The 14,000-nt window shown below is 40.6% G+C and overlaps 1 protein-coding gene across 11 annotated transcripts in view; it reads left to right on the top strand.

The window, feature by feature from the left end:
* Positions 1-14,000, top strand: part of PARG (poly(ADP-ribose) glycohydrolase) — a 138,814-nt gene that overhangs the window by 71,295 nt on the left and 53,519 nt on the right. For all 11 annotated transcript variants that reach the window (XM_090057849.1, XM_090057839.1, XM_090057838.1 and 8 more), the window contains 2 exons: positions 10,104-10,183; positions 13,186-13,246. In XM_090057849.1, coding sequence (XP_089913975.1) covers positions 10,104-10,183; positions 13,186-13,246 — 141 coding nt within the window. The remainder of the gene's footprint in view (positions 1-10,103; positions 10,184-13,185; positions 13,247-14,000) is intronic.

Here is a 14,000-nt window from a genome sequence, read left to right as displayed (position 1 = left end):
TCCTGATCAGAATACACAAAATCTGACTAGATAGTTGCATTTCCCTTGGAATTAATGCCAAATTGGTTATTCTTATTGATTATTCTTCATACCCATTAAGGAAAGATGTCTCTCTCTTCCCAAATTAGCATATGAATTTTTCTAATTTGGACCTTAAAAATCCTCAGTCAGTAGATTTGAAAATCTTATACTAAAAGAGCTTTCATCATCATTAGTCCGTATGAGCTGACTTTTAGACAAAAGTGTATTCAGTAGAACTTAAACGTACATTAGGTCACAGTTGAGGATTGTAAGCCTGCCATCACTGCGACCATAAGCAGTACAACCTGTACTGGTCAACACTGAGTGCTGGATGGTGGTTAAATAACCTGTCAACCTCAGGAAGTGCCAATGGCTTCAGGTGGATGAGTGCCTGAGGAGGATAGTAGAATCTTTGATGGAGGAAATGCTGTCAAAAGCCAGATGAGCATAATCATGCAGTGATTTTGCCAAGGGTATTCACACAGGGCAGATTGGGCTCTTGAGCCATGGCTGGCAACCGATCTAGGAGTGGAGCCTTGAAAGGCAGGCAGATGAAAGACCTCCTCTGTACTGGCAACTCCTGCAGCATAGCTGGTTCCAAAAGTACTGACTTCTGTCCTTTATTTGGAGCAAACCAGTGAATCCAAGAGGGGTACGCTGATACAGGGGAAAAGCAGTATCTCCATATCAACTGCCCAGGTTGTTGCAGGTGGGGATGCTCTATCCTTGCTGGCAGCATGGACCCAACACAGAAGGTGGCAGTTATGGGTCATAAGCTGTCACTTGATTGGTGTAGAAGAGGGCACCATGGATCACCTTTGATGGTAGAAGGAACTGGTCAGCTACCACCCCTCCTAATGCTGGTTAGCCCCCAGATAGTTAGGTGCTGACCCACCACAGTCTGTCTTCCTCATTGGCTGCATGGGGCTAGACCAAAAGCCAAAAGTAGACAGAAACCTCGCACCTGCCAAAAACAAGCAACTAAGAACTTTATGGCTCAGAACATCAGGACCATGTGTCCTAGCTTGACGGACTGTGACAACCTACAGTACACAAACAGCATACGGACATCAGTCTTGATTGACCGTGGGCTACACAAACTCAACATTGACATTGCAGCACTCCAGGAAACAAGATTTGCAGATGCTGTTTCTGTCCAAGAGGCCATTTATACCTTTTTTTACAAGGTAAAAGCACTGAAGAAAATCATCTGCATGCTGTCGGTTTTGCTGTGTGTAACAAGTTGGTTAAGCTTATAGAAATACCTATTAGGAAGTCAGAGCACATCATCTCACTTAAACTACAGACTACCATCAGTTTCGTGAACATCATAAGTGCTTATGCATCAACACTCAACTCTGACCCTGAAGAGAAGGATACATTTTATGACACTGCACCAAGTTGTCAAAGGAATGCCATCAACTGAGTGATTTTCTTCTTGGAGACTTCAGTGCAAGGGTCTGTTCAGACGGCCCATGGCCAGATTGCCTAGAACATTTTGGCTTCGGCAAAATGAATGAAAACAGCCAATGGCTTCTTGAATTCTGTGTCCAAAACCAACTGTTCATTAACAATTCATATTTTGCTGGGAAAGATTGCTACAAAGTGTCATGGTGACATCCACGATCAGGCCACTGGCACCAACTAGACCTTGTTATTGTTAAGAGGAAAGACCTACTTTCAGTGCAGAAGACCTGCATGTTCCACAGTGCTGACTGACACTGACCACTCCCTGATCATTAGCAAAGTGAAGATTACAGCCGAGGAACTACATAGAGCAAAACCTAGGAGCAGAATTCATATCACTGACACCAAGAACCAGAGGAAGTGCCAACAGTTTGTGAAGGCTTTTGAACGCAGCATATTTGAGAGAGAAGGCAGAAGTTTGAAAAGGTTTAATTAAGAACTGCAATCTATGAAACAGCTAAAGCTACATTTGGGGAAAAAGATATCATCCAATAAGGACTGGTTCAAAGAAAATGCAGAAGAACTATTACCTCTCATCAGCATCAAGAACACAGCCTATCTGGAACACAATAAGAAGCCAACAGTCAGCACCAAAGTGAGACTTCGATGTGCAAATAATGAGGTACAGAGAGCAACCAGATGCTGTACAAATCAGTACTGGACTAAGCTCTGTGAAGCCTTAGACACAGGAAACCTAAAAGTCATATACGAAGGTCTGAAGAAAGCTCTAGGCCCTACTGTCAACAAAGTTGCTCTTCTCAAATCACGCAGCAGTGAAGCCATTACAAATGGAAGGAAGCAGATGTCTTGTTGGGTTGAACACTACTCAGAGCTATACTCACAAGAAAGAAACATCACCAGCGAATCAATGGACCAAATACCAACTCTACAGGTCGTGCTGGAGTTGTACGTGGAGCCCACTGTAGAAGAGCTAAGTAAGGCCATTGTTTTCATCATCAAGGGGCAAGGCTCCTGGAAAAGATGGCATCCCAGCAGAAATTCTCAGGTGCGGAAAGAAAGCCATATCTTCATCAGCTGCTACTCAAATGCTGGAAAGAGGATGAGGTACCACAAGACACCATCACATTGTATAAAATAAAGATGATACGGGCAACTGCCACAACTACAGAGGTATCTTGCTACTAAGTATAGCAGGAAAAGCTTTTGGAAGGGCCATCTGGGTGTGCCTGTAACAGCTGGTGAGTCATGTCTACCCTGAATCTTAGTGTGGATTCAGGGCTAGAAGATCAACCATAGACATGATATTTTCCCTGAATCAACTTCAAGAAAAGTGTAGAGAGCAAAATTGACCATTGTATATAGCCTTCATGGATCTAACCAAAGCATTTGACACCGTTAGCAGGGCAGGCCTATTTGCAGTCCTAGAAAATATAGGATGCCCACCAATCCTGTTAAGTCTCTTATACATTTCTCCCATGACGACATGAAAGCAACTCTTCAGTTTGATGGGTTCATCTTGGACAGCTTTTATATTTCCATGGAATTCCAGAAGGAAAATAGGCAAAACTGTATGCTTCCAAGAGAAGAGCAACTTCACAAGAAAGCTGATAATTCTACACACACATTTAATCTAGCTGCAATAATCTTAGCTTAATTGTTATATGTTGTGAAATGGGACATTAATTTTTCCCCATTGGAGCTTTGTGCAGTGGGCTGTCTGTATTTCCCACTGACATCAGTAAAAATTGAAGGTGCTTACTATCTTAATGGGTAAGGCTCTTAATACCTTACGGGGGTTGAGATCAGTCTTTAGTACATACAAGCATAATGATTTACGTCAAATAACTTAAAGCTTTAAATTCCATAACTGTGAAAACTAAGATGCTTGTTCCATGTAATTCTTAGAGTTGGTCAGCATGTAAATTATAGTGATATTCTACTTGTAGATTAGTATTATTCTTCTGCTGTTTTTTTTAATTGAAAAAGTGATTAAATAGCCAGGTAAATACAAAGTTTTGTATTATAGCCAAACAGTTATAGAAACCAGTTGTGTTCTTTCCTCTTGAAAATGTAAGAGGAATGTTCATAATGGACAGTTCATGTACTTACTCTTTGTGCAGAAGAGATTTGGCTAAGTTATTTTTAAAATCCAAGAAATGGTGGGGAAGGAATCTAAATTCCAGGCATCAAGGTTGCATACAGACATTCGGAGAGGTTAGATTTCATTAAAAATGACCACTTGATCTAACCTAGTTTGTCCAGCTGCAGACCTGACACTTGTTAAGTGGCTCTACATGCAAACTTTACCAAGTTCAGGATAGTTAGATTGGTCTAAAAATAGCCAATCTGACCTAAGTTGTGTACTTCCAAGGCAGTCTAACTTAGCTCAGGTCTGGTGAGACCGATCTAACTGAACTTCCATACAGTTCCCAGGGCTGGGAAAACCCAGTTGCTGGCCCCAGTTGTGGGGTTGCACTCTCCCTACCTGTTCCCTGGCACTAGGCTATTTTTAACACTCTCCCTCCTCCCATCACCTAGATATGCAATTTGCCCCTCTCCACAGATCAGCCAGCCTCCTTGAGCGCACAAACCTCCCGTTCTGCAAGGCACTCCTAGTGTCAGTTTTAGCAGTGTTTGCCGATGCCGGGAACTGAGGAAGTAAGTCAGGTTAGGGGAGGGGGAGATAGGGTGGGTAAGTTGGCCGGGGGGGATTGTTTGTCTGGAGCTGGAGGGTGTCGGGGGGGGCTAAAAATAGACCCTGTTCCTGGGGAGAGAGCCCCCTATCCCCCAAGACACCTTCACAGATCCTGTGAGCCCTCATGAACCCATCAAACCCTCCCAGGCCCTAGCCACACCCCTCTCCCTGTGAACTCCACCTGCCCTCCCAACTCCCCCCCTCCCCGCATATCCTGCCTCCCCTCCCTCATGAGCCTGATTTCCCCACCCATCCTGACTTACCTTAGATTGGTTGGCTATTTTAAATGCCATCTAACCTCCCCAAATATCTGTATGTAGCCCAAGTTGAGGCATTTGGGAAATAACTTAAACAATATTCATAAGTGCATTTTGAATTGGTGCTGCTGTTTGTTCACCTGTCAACTAGGGTATATACATTACTTGTAAAATCAGGAAAATGTGTATATATAAGTAATTAAAAAACTGGAAACTTGTAATCACCTTGATAATATTTTAATATTTTCCAGTGTAGAATCACTGTTTTAGGGGAAAAAAATTAGAATAAGACTGATTTGATCTTTTTCCCATCATTTAATAGTGAAATTTTGTAAAATACTCCCAACACCTATCATCATGCCTGTGTGTATTGTTCATCAGATTGCATATTTTCTGTTATGCTCCAATATACTAATGTCTTACATGGTTTTTATATGATTTTTGATGTATCAAGTATAGGATTTATATTCAAGACAAATGTGTTAAAACAGTTGAAGATTAAGTTGGAAAGAACATTTGGCAGGTGATATTAATTAAATGTATTTTATGTATTGCACACACAAGTCTACTTGCTTGTGTTAAATATCTCTGACCTTTTCTTTAGCTTCTTCCTTGGTTCCTCAGAATACCTCAATATCTATTTAAAGGTCTGGAATTTGATTAGCGTTGCTACTACATTTGCTTAGAAATCAGAAGGTCAGAGATAAATTTGGCATTACCTCCATGGTCAGCTCTGTGAGCTTTTTGCATCTGTCTCTCTACTAAATTGAAGCAGCTGTACAGCTGTTAGAATATCTTGTACAGACTAGAAGTGGCTTACAATATGTAGTTGCAAGTAATTTATCAATTACTTGAATTTAAAATGTGTCTTGTAGTGCTTGGTGTTTGATTTGCAGTGAGCTTTATTGGATGAATTCTTAAAATTTGAATTCATGCTTTTTTATTTGGATTGCCCTATCAGTAAGTTGATTATCTGCATTCTATTCAGAATTTTTTTTTGTGATCTTGTCTTTTGGGGCTGAAGAATGATTTCAGTTAATAACAGGGGTGCACCCATATATTGGTTGGCTATCAGATTGGCATTGATAAAAGGAGAAATGACATTACCAACTATCAGCTTTTTTTGATCATTGTAGTTGATAATTATAGTGTGCTCAGAGCACCCTGGCAAGTGTAGTTCAGTCTGCGACTGCCATCAGCCCAAGCCTGTGGCAAACTACAGGTCCCGGCAAGGATGGAGAGGGGGCACCAGGGGGCAGTCAAATTGCTCTGCTCAGCAACAAAAGGAGCGTTACCAGCTTCTGATGCTATAGCTGCTGCCATGACAATGCAGCACTTGCAGCAGGGGCCTGAGTGCTGGGGCTGCTGTGGAGACAGTGGGCTGCGTGTGGGCCGGGTAAGGCACGGCATGACGGACATTCCACTCAGCTGGTCACTGGGTGCCTTCGCAAAAGCAGTTTCTCCCTGGAGGCCATAGAAGCTCAGCTGCATGGGGCCTGCCAGCACTGAGGCAGCAACATGCTTTGGGGCTCTAACTGTGCCTGGCACCACAGTCTCTGCGAAGATCTGCCCTGCCCGCCCAGGACAGCAGCAAAGGCTGTGTGGGCAGTGGGGCTGCAGGTAGGAGTCACAGGCAAGAGAACAACATGTATGGGAATAAGGTGACCATTGTCTTCTTCCTCGAGGGCAGGAGCAGACAGGAGGCAGCTCCTAGTCCATGGGTTGCTTGATGCGATGTTTTGAGTTGCTTTGCAGAGCTCTAAGTAAAAAAGATTTATTTATGTCAGTAGTTTAAAATGCCTTGCACTGTTGCTAAATATCAGTTATCGGGTTGGCATAGGCTGATATGGTTGGTTAATCATCAGCTATTGGTATCTGCCAAGTAAATCTTTATTGGTGCACCCCTGGTTAATGTTTGCATCGTGCCCTCATACAACCTATTTTTTTAGGCTACTAACAAATATTTTTGTTGAGGGATCAGCTGTGTCGGGATGCGCCCTGGCACAGCTGATCCAGTTGATTGGCAGGTATAGATATCACCCAGGGCCTGTGTCCCACAGAATTCGTCTACCACACTGAGACTTCTGGGGCCAGATCCTGGAGGACGACAGCCCCAGGCACCTGGCTCTGACCTAGGGCACACATCTGCAAATGTGCAGCAGGAAACTCCATGGCTAGGGACAGACATTACGTTAACTGGTTTAAGTGATCAGAAACTGGTTTAAACCTGTAACAGAACAGATATTCAGGCACATAAACCAGTTTTAAAGTGACCGAAACCAGTTTCAGATAAACCTGATTAAATGTAGTATCAGACTTAACTGATTTGGCTCAAACCAGCTTATTCAATGTCTATCCCAGACCAGTTCCTGATTTAATTTAAATGAGAGTCCCCCAGCATTCCTGCATGGTCTTTGGGCTGGATGCTCAGCTCCAGCCCAGCAGGGGCCTGCCCTCTGCTCCCTAGTTGGAGCAGGAACATGTGGGGTTGGGCATCTGGCCAAAGAGGGGTTTCATTCCCCGCTCGCTGTCCTACCAGCAGGGACCTGAGCCGGGTCTGCCAGGCACCCCCACTCCCTCTTGCTGCGGCAGTTGCAGGATGGCAGTGTTGCACAAGGGGCTGTTCGAGCTCCTGGAGGCTAAGTTCCAATTTGGTCCCCAGAAGTGAGTCACACCACGAGCCACAGAGACAAAGCCTTTATTGCTTGCAAGCAGGTCGGCCTGGAGTCATGAGACTCAGATCAAAGCCGACCCCAAGTGCTGGTCCTTCATTACTTATATATCCTGTTACAGAGTACTGGAATCTTCCTTTAGCGCGTGCGTACTTTAGGCCAACATAGTTACAAGACTTGGGACTTTCTAACTATGAGTCAGCAGGGCGGGAGAGAAACAAGTAGCGGATGCCTCTTAAGATATGGCAGGGTAAGAAGAACAAGTTGCCGATGCTTCTTGTGGAATGACTAAGCGTAAAAGCAAACAGTTTTTGCCCCTGCTTATTCTGCAGCACGGCCCCTAAGAGGGCAGGGAGGGGAGCTTCCAGGGCCAGCTCGGAGGTGGCGGTGGGCCCTGAGTCTGACAGCTGCTACTGCTATGCCCTCTGCCTAGTGCAGCACCCAGGGCTGCAGTCTGCCACGCTGCGCTGCTGGGGTGGGGAAGCTTCTGTTCCATGCGTGGAGCTCCAGCTTCAGCTCCCGGATGCCTTGGAAGGCGGAAGGTGCTAGAGTGAGAGGCTTCAGTCTAGGAGCTGCTGCCAGAGTTCCACGCAAGGGATGCAAGCCGTGGGGCTGAAGCTCCCCGCTCCACTCCAGCAGACTCATTGCTAATCAGAATGCATTGGGCCATGTGTCCATTTAGTCTGGAGAAGAGAAGACCGAGGGGGGATTTTAATAGCAGCCTTCAACTGCCTGAAGGGTGGTTGCAAAGAGGATGGAGCTAGACTTTTCTAAGTGGTGGCAGATGACAGAACAAGGAGCAATGATCTCAAGTTGCAGCAAGGGAAGTTTAGGTTGGATGTTAGGAAGAACCCTCTCACTCAGAGGGTAGTGAAGCACTGAAATGGGTTACCCAGAGAGGTTGTGGAATCCTTAGAGGTTTTTAAAACCTGGTTAGATAAAACCTTGGCTGGGATGATACAGTTGAGGACGGTACTGTTTTGAACATGTATTTGCATAAATTTCCTAACCAGGGAAGGCTCTTCTGTTAGAATAACCAAAAAAGAAAGAAGCAATTCACCTTTGCTTCACCTTTGTGCTTGATTTTTGTCTCAATTTCCCCAGTCTTTGCTATTGAAGTCTTGGTCTTTTCCAGAACAGAAACTACCTATTATACCAAATCATATGCTGTCTTTTTACATAGACAGCCTTTCACTAGAGATTTGGCAGAGATTGAGAAGGATTTAAGATCTAAACTAAAATCTTGCTTAATTTAAAGAGACAATAAGTGAGTGTATTTTTAACTCTGTATAAATTTAACCACATGTAGGGTACACTTAAAAATAAACAGTAAATAAAATGTCACAAGTAAATTGTTATTTTCCTTTTTTATATTTTTTCTTTTTCTCTTTTTCTTTCTGACAAAAACCTTTCTCTCAGACCTAATTTAGTTTGGTTTAATTTGCACCTATTTTACTTAATTTCTGTTTTGGCTCTGTAAGCACTGTACTTTGTTAACACCTGTAGTTAACTACTTTTTAAAGTGACTATACAGTAAAATAGGTTTAGAGACTTCTTTTGTCTTTTTCTAACTAATGTCCTGAACTGAAAAAGAGGTAATATTAATTTGTTCAGCGTCTAATATTGCTTCTTCACATAAGTTTTTGTGTAAGCCTGGGGTTTTTTGTTGTTGTTTTTATGTGTTGTTTATTAATATGAAAAAAATGTAATCCATTTGTTTTCTACAAAGCCTGCTTCACCTGAAGGCATTTTGCTTTTAAAGTCAAGTTGCCTTTGTGGTATATAGAAACAGATGAATAACATTGTCACTTCTTTCTAAGTTAACTTTGCTACACTTAAAAAATGGTTTTCAAAAATAGATTTAAACCCCAAGGATTTCTACTGTATCAGACATCTTTTAGTGAACGTATTACTTGAGGCATATTGCAGGGGCTTTTTGGAAACTATTTTTCCCTCCAGACAAATTCCATTACATCTTACCAATAACCGTGCTGTATCATTTTGTAGGAAACCAAATTAAGCAATACAAGTGCAGGTTACTGGAAGATGGATGATTCAGTAAAAAAAATATTTTAGTTAACATTTTAAAAGAAGCTGTTAACTTAAAGCCAAACATACAGAAGTTTCCCTTTAATACTTAGATTTTTACAAATGAGTTTCCGAATGTCAGTAGACCCCTGTTAAATTTAAAATGGGGTTTGTGAGATTGTCTGTAATTTTCTTTTTTATATTGAAGTATGGCTAGTAGTGTCTTTCTCATGCAATCAAATTTATAAGGAGTAATATAGTTAAATTATTTTCAGCCCAAAATGAATTGCCAACATGTAGCTGGATAAGTTCTTTGAGTGGTGTTTAGAAAGTTTGGAGTATTAGAGTTGGAGCTTTTTACTTCTAGGTAACTGATTCCAATCCAGTCGAGTTCCCCCCCAAAAACAGACCTTTAAATACCATTTTCAAGCCAAAAGTAACAAAATGTGGAAGACCTTTCATTCTTGCTCCTTGGTACACACCTCTTCTGTGGATAGTTTCTAGTTTCCAAAGCTGTCAATCCTGAGAATTTGATACACATTAAATTAATGAAAGATTTTGAAATGAAAAAAAAATTAAGAGTAATAACAGTGCAAACTTTTCTTGCCATTCTCTACTTTGGTACTTCAACTTGGAAATAAAAAAAGGACTATAGGAACATAAAACTAGAAAAGTCCCACTGGCTCATTGAGTTCTGTCTGCTTCAATTCGGATTGTAGTTGTGTTAGACCAATGTGATTCTCGACCAAAGATGTGTGGCAGGCTTACAGTGTCATAATGGGTTTCTTTGGGAGACTTTCTTCTCTTCATCCTGCCCCTCTTCACAGCCTGAGTTTTATGAAGCTGAAATTGTTTTCAATCAAAGTGCATAACAACTATTAATTGAAATTTATTCCTGTTATTTTCAAGTCTGATCAGATTGGTGTTACTAAAAGTTAGTGTGCCACTGACATTTCTTTAACAGCTTTTATATCTTTTATTTTTTTTATTATTATTATTCAGGTTGTTTGAAGGACGGTCTCCCAGAAAACCTGAGAAACTTAAAACCCTTTTCTGCTACTTTAGAAGAGTCACGGAAAAAAGTAAATCCTCTCATTACTTCACTAGATCTTCTTTTAGTGCTATGAAAAGTGTAGTTTCATTGGTTAGAAAGCAGACACATATGAAGAATATGTATCAAATGCAAAAAAACCCCAACAACGGTAGTACAAAATTGTGATGGATATTTTTAGCACAGAAAGTGAGACATTGAAAATATGACCCTTTGTTGTATCATTGAAAATATGACCCTTTGTTGTATCATTTTTTTCCTCATTATATTTTCTGTACAATCATGATTTTGCATTTTTCATGAAAATCATTAAATTAAGTGTATTCACAAAAAATGCTATTTGCGATGAAATACCAGAATATAGCTGCTTACTGGGGCCTTCCTCAGCAATTAGCCATATCATGGAAAATAGGGGCATTGAGGGTGGAGGGAGGGAACATATGTGGAGGACCAAATAGCCCCTCTCCTCCCTTCCCCAATGCCAGGGCTATCTGTCAAGGCAGCCTCCAAGTGCCCCCAACCCCCTGCACCACAGTTTTCCTGCCTGGTGCAACTAAACCTAGCCCTAAACCTGCCCCTTCTGCCAATCATGGGGTGGGGGGCACACCACAATTTGGGCATGGAAATCTGGAACCCCACCATGTTTGGGCCATGGTACTAGCAAGCTGGTCCCGGGATTTAAAACAGGCCCTGGTTATGTATATCTATCCTTTTGGTGTGGTGATTAATGATTTGATGAGGCTAGCATACCCCATTTATATGCAAAATTTTTCTGTTCTTAAAGGTCTGTTTTAGAAAATATTTTTCTTCACACTTTGAAATTGCATTTTCCTTCGTGATTAACTCCATACATATCAGAAATTTGTGTGTGCATCTTTTCTTAAAGTCATCTTAAAACTGTCCAGGTACAATACAGTTCTAATATTATAAAAGCCTAGGTCTGTCTGTCTGTCCCTAACACTTTATTTGCGCTCCGATTGGTTGATGGTAACAGCCAGTCAGAGTGCTCCAAGCATGTGGGAGCACTGCCACAATTCCAAAACCAGGCCGAGGGCTGGACAGGGGCTGTGGGAGCTGGGGCCAGCAGCGCTGGTCTCTGCTCCCCCACCCCGCTCCCTGCAAGCAGCACCGAGGACCGGACAGGGGGTGGGGGTCCTGCAGCGCTGGCCTCAGCTCTCCCACCCACCTTCCTGAAGAGGCAGAACGGTGGCAGCATGGGGCATTAGATGTTGGCACACCATTCTTGACAGGCAATTGGCTAGTATCTTTTATAAATGCCTTGAATATTTGGTTAAAAAATTCCTATTTTACTCGACACAATCTCATTTTGGTGCTATCATTGTTCCATTCTGCCTTTTGTCTTAGCCATCAAACTCTTACTAATGTCAGTAGAAATCATTCGCCTATATTCACCAAAGAAGTATCATCCATGCATCTGACTTAGATGCATGTACCTTACTACATTTTTACACTTAAATAAAAATGTCTTCTTGCAAACTGGTTTTTTACAACCTTCTTGTTCTAAATGCAGCTGCCCTGTACCTTTGTGCATATGAAAGCAGCTGAGATTGCGTGTTGTAAAATGGGTATATTGAATTTTAATATTATCATTTCAAATTAATAATTGAAATTCTTGAATTAGTACTTTGTTGTACTTTCAAAAAGACCTCTGTGTTTTTTAGTATGAATTAATAAGGCTAGAAATAGGCCTAGAAATTAGTGTACATATTCCCTAACTATTTTATAATAAATGCTGATTTTGTTCCTTGTAAGGGAATACTTCAGAGCACACATAAACCAAAAGTTTTGTACTCAGGGGTGAATATTTAATTTGTCAAACGTTGTCTTGCTGTTATGGGGAAATATTTCATTAATACGAGGTACATCTTCTAAAAGAAAAAACGAACAAACTTTCTAAGACTTTTTTTAAGTTGTAGGAGTATTTAAAACTTCCTAGAAGATGGATCATTTTCTTCAGACACTTTGCTTTTTACCTTTCAACATTAGTTTTGGCAACTAATAATGCAAATTCATTATAAAAGTAGTTATACATTGTAGCAGAGAAAGTGAAAAATTTCTGAGGGAATAAAATAGTCCCAAAGGATATTTTTTATAAATATGATCCTACTGTATTGTCTCTGATATTGCTCAGTCTATCAAAGTTTTTTCCACAGGAGTAATAGGGATCCTGTATCTTATTCTGTACAAAGAATGCTCTGAATAAAAAAAAAATGGCTCTTAGTAATACTTAAAACTTTTTTTGCTGTTTCTTCTCTTGCAATTGAATTTTACTGGAAGGAAATAAAAGAAAACCACATAATTAGAAGTCTTGTCCTGCAAGACCTTACTCCAAATGACTTCTTTTTTTTCTCTTGAGGATTGAGTCTTTCCATTTTTGTCTGTTATATGCTCCACGGCAGCTGTCTTTCGAAGCTATGAGCACAGCATCTTTTTAATCAGCCAGAGCAGCTGAAATGTTAAACTGTCTGTTGCTTCCACAACCTTTCCATCCAGCCACAAGCTGAGTACTTTTTATGAACAACCTCCTGACCTGATGACTTAGAACAGTGGACCATATTCCATCTGAAGCCTTATTGTTACAAATGGCAGCACATTCTGCCCTAGTGATGCTTAAAGCTTAGATAGTTTTTCAGTAAATATTCTATGTGCTTTCCTTTTTTCGTATGAAACTTAAAAAGAAAAATAACACTCGAATTAGGAATCGGTTTATATAACTGCGCCCACACTGTTTTTCTTAGTTGTTTAACAAATATAAAATGAAGGTAGAATACGCGGTGAAATTTTCATTCTGTGTCGCACTTTTCCATTTGAGTACTGGTGCTGTCAGCGTAAGAATCGAATTTAGTCTTGAGGAAAATTTGATATTCTTTTATTTGCAATGGTTTACAATATTTCCAAATAAGAATCACATCTGTGTAACTTTTATTCATGAATAATTTTAAATGGTAACTTTTTGGAACTTGAAGCTTCCAGTGGATAATATGTATTTATCTGGGTGTGATTTGCTTATAGAACCCACTGGATTGGTGACATTTACAAGGCAGAGTCTCCAAGAGTTTCCAGATTGGGAAAAGTAAGTCAAACATATTTCACCATGAGAAATTGTTTTATTTAGCTTTGTCTAACTTCCATTAAAGCCATAGACTCCCAGTGACTTTATTGAGAATTGGATTCGGCCCTTAATCATTACAAAGAGCAACACTTTGTATGGGGCTTTTAATTATGATTTTTGTTAATTGAATTTGGGGGAAAATTGGTTTTACAGCGGCCAGAAGTAATTTGGGATTTTTTCCCCCTCTTCAGTTATGGGAGTTTTCCAGATTACAACATTAATGTTCAGGCAGTTTTCAGTCTTCTATAGAACAAAATTTTCAACTTCTAATTGCCAAAATTTGTAAAAAAAATTAAAATAAATATATATATATAAAAGCAAATTTGATATGTACCCATCAATTGCATCTCTAGTGCTTGTTTCATTTTGCTGAGTTGTTCCTGATCTAAACAAATTTTTGAAATAATACTTGTGACAGGAATTCTAATGCAGTACAGTTGACAGTCAGTATGGAAAACAGTGTTCGACTGGGCTATCAATTCTGTTAAACAGTTTGAATAAGATAATGCCTGCATGTGTAGAAAATATGCATTTTTAGGTTTAAGCCTACTTCTGGTGGTGGAAGTGGGGGCCGTTGGGGGAAACATAGCATTGCATGTATAACCCTGAATGATTTAGTTCTAGGACTTTTCTATTAAAAAAAAAAAATCTAAATGGCAATTCATAGACTTGGTATTCTCTGTTGTGGGTTTCCTAGGCAGATTCTGGTTAGTGC

This window comes from Crocodylus siamensis, chromosome 7, assembly GCF_052110815.1.
Source record: "Crocodylus siamensis isolate JL-2025a chromosome 7, ASM5211081v1, whole genome shotgun sequence".
Lineage (NCBI taxonomy): Eukaryota > Metazoa > Chordata > Crocodylia > Crocodylidae > Crocodylus > Crocodylus siamensis.
The sequence above is the reverse complement of the archived record's forward strand: the minus strand, read 5'-3'. Positions and strand labels throughout refer to the sequence as shown.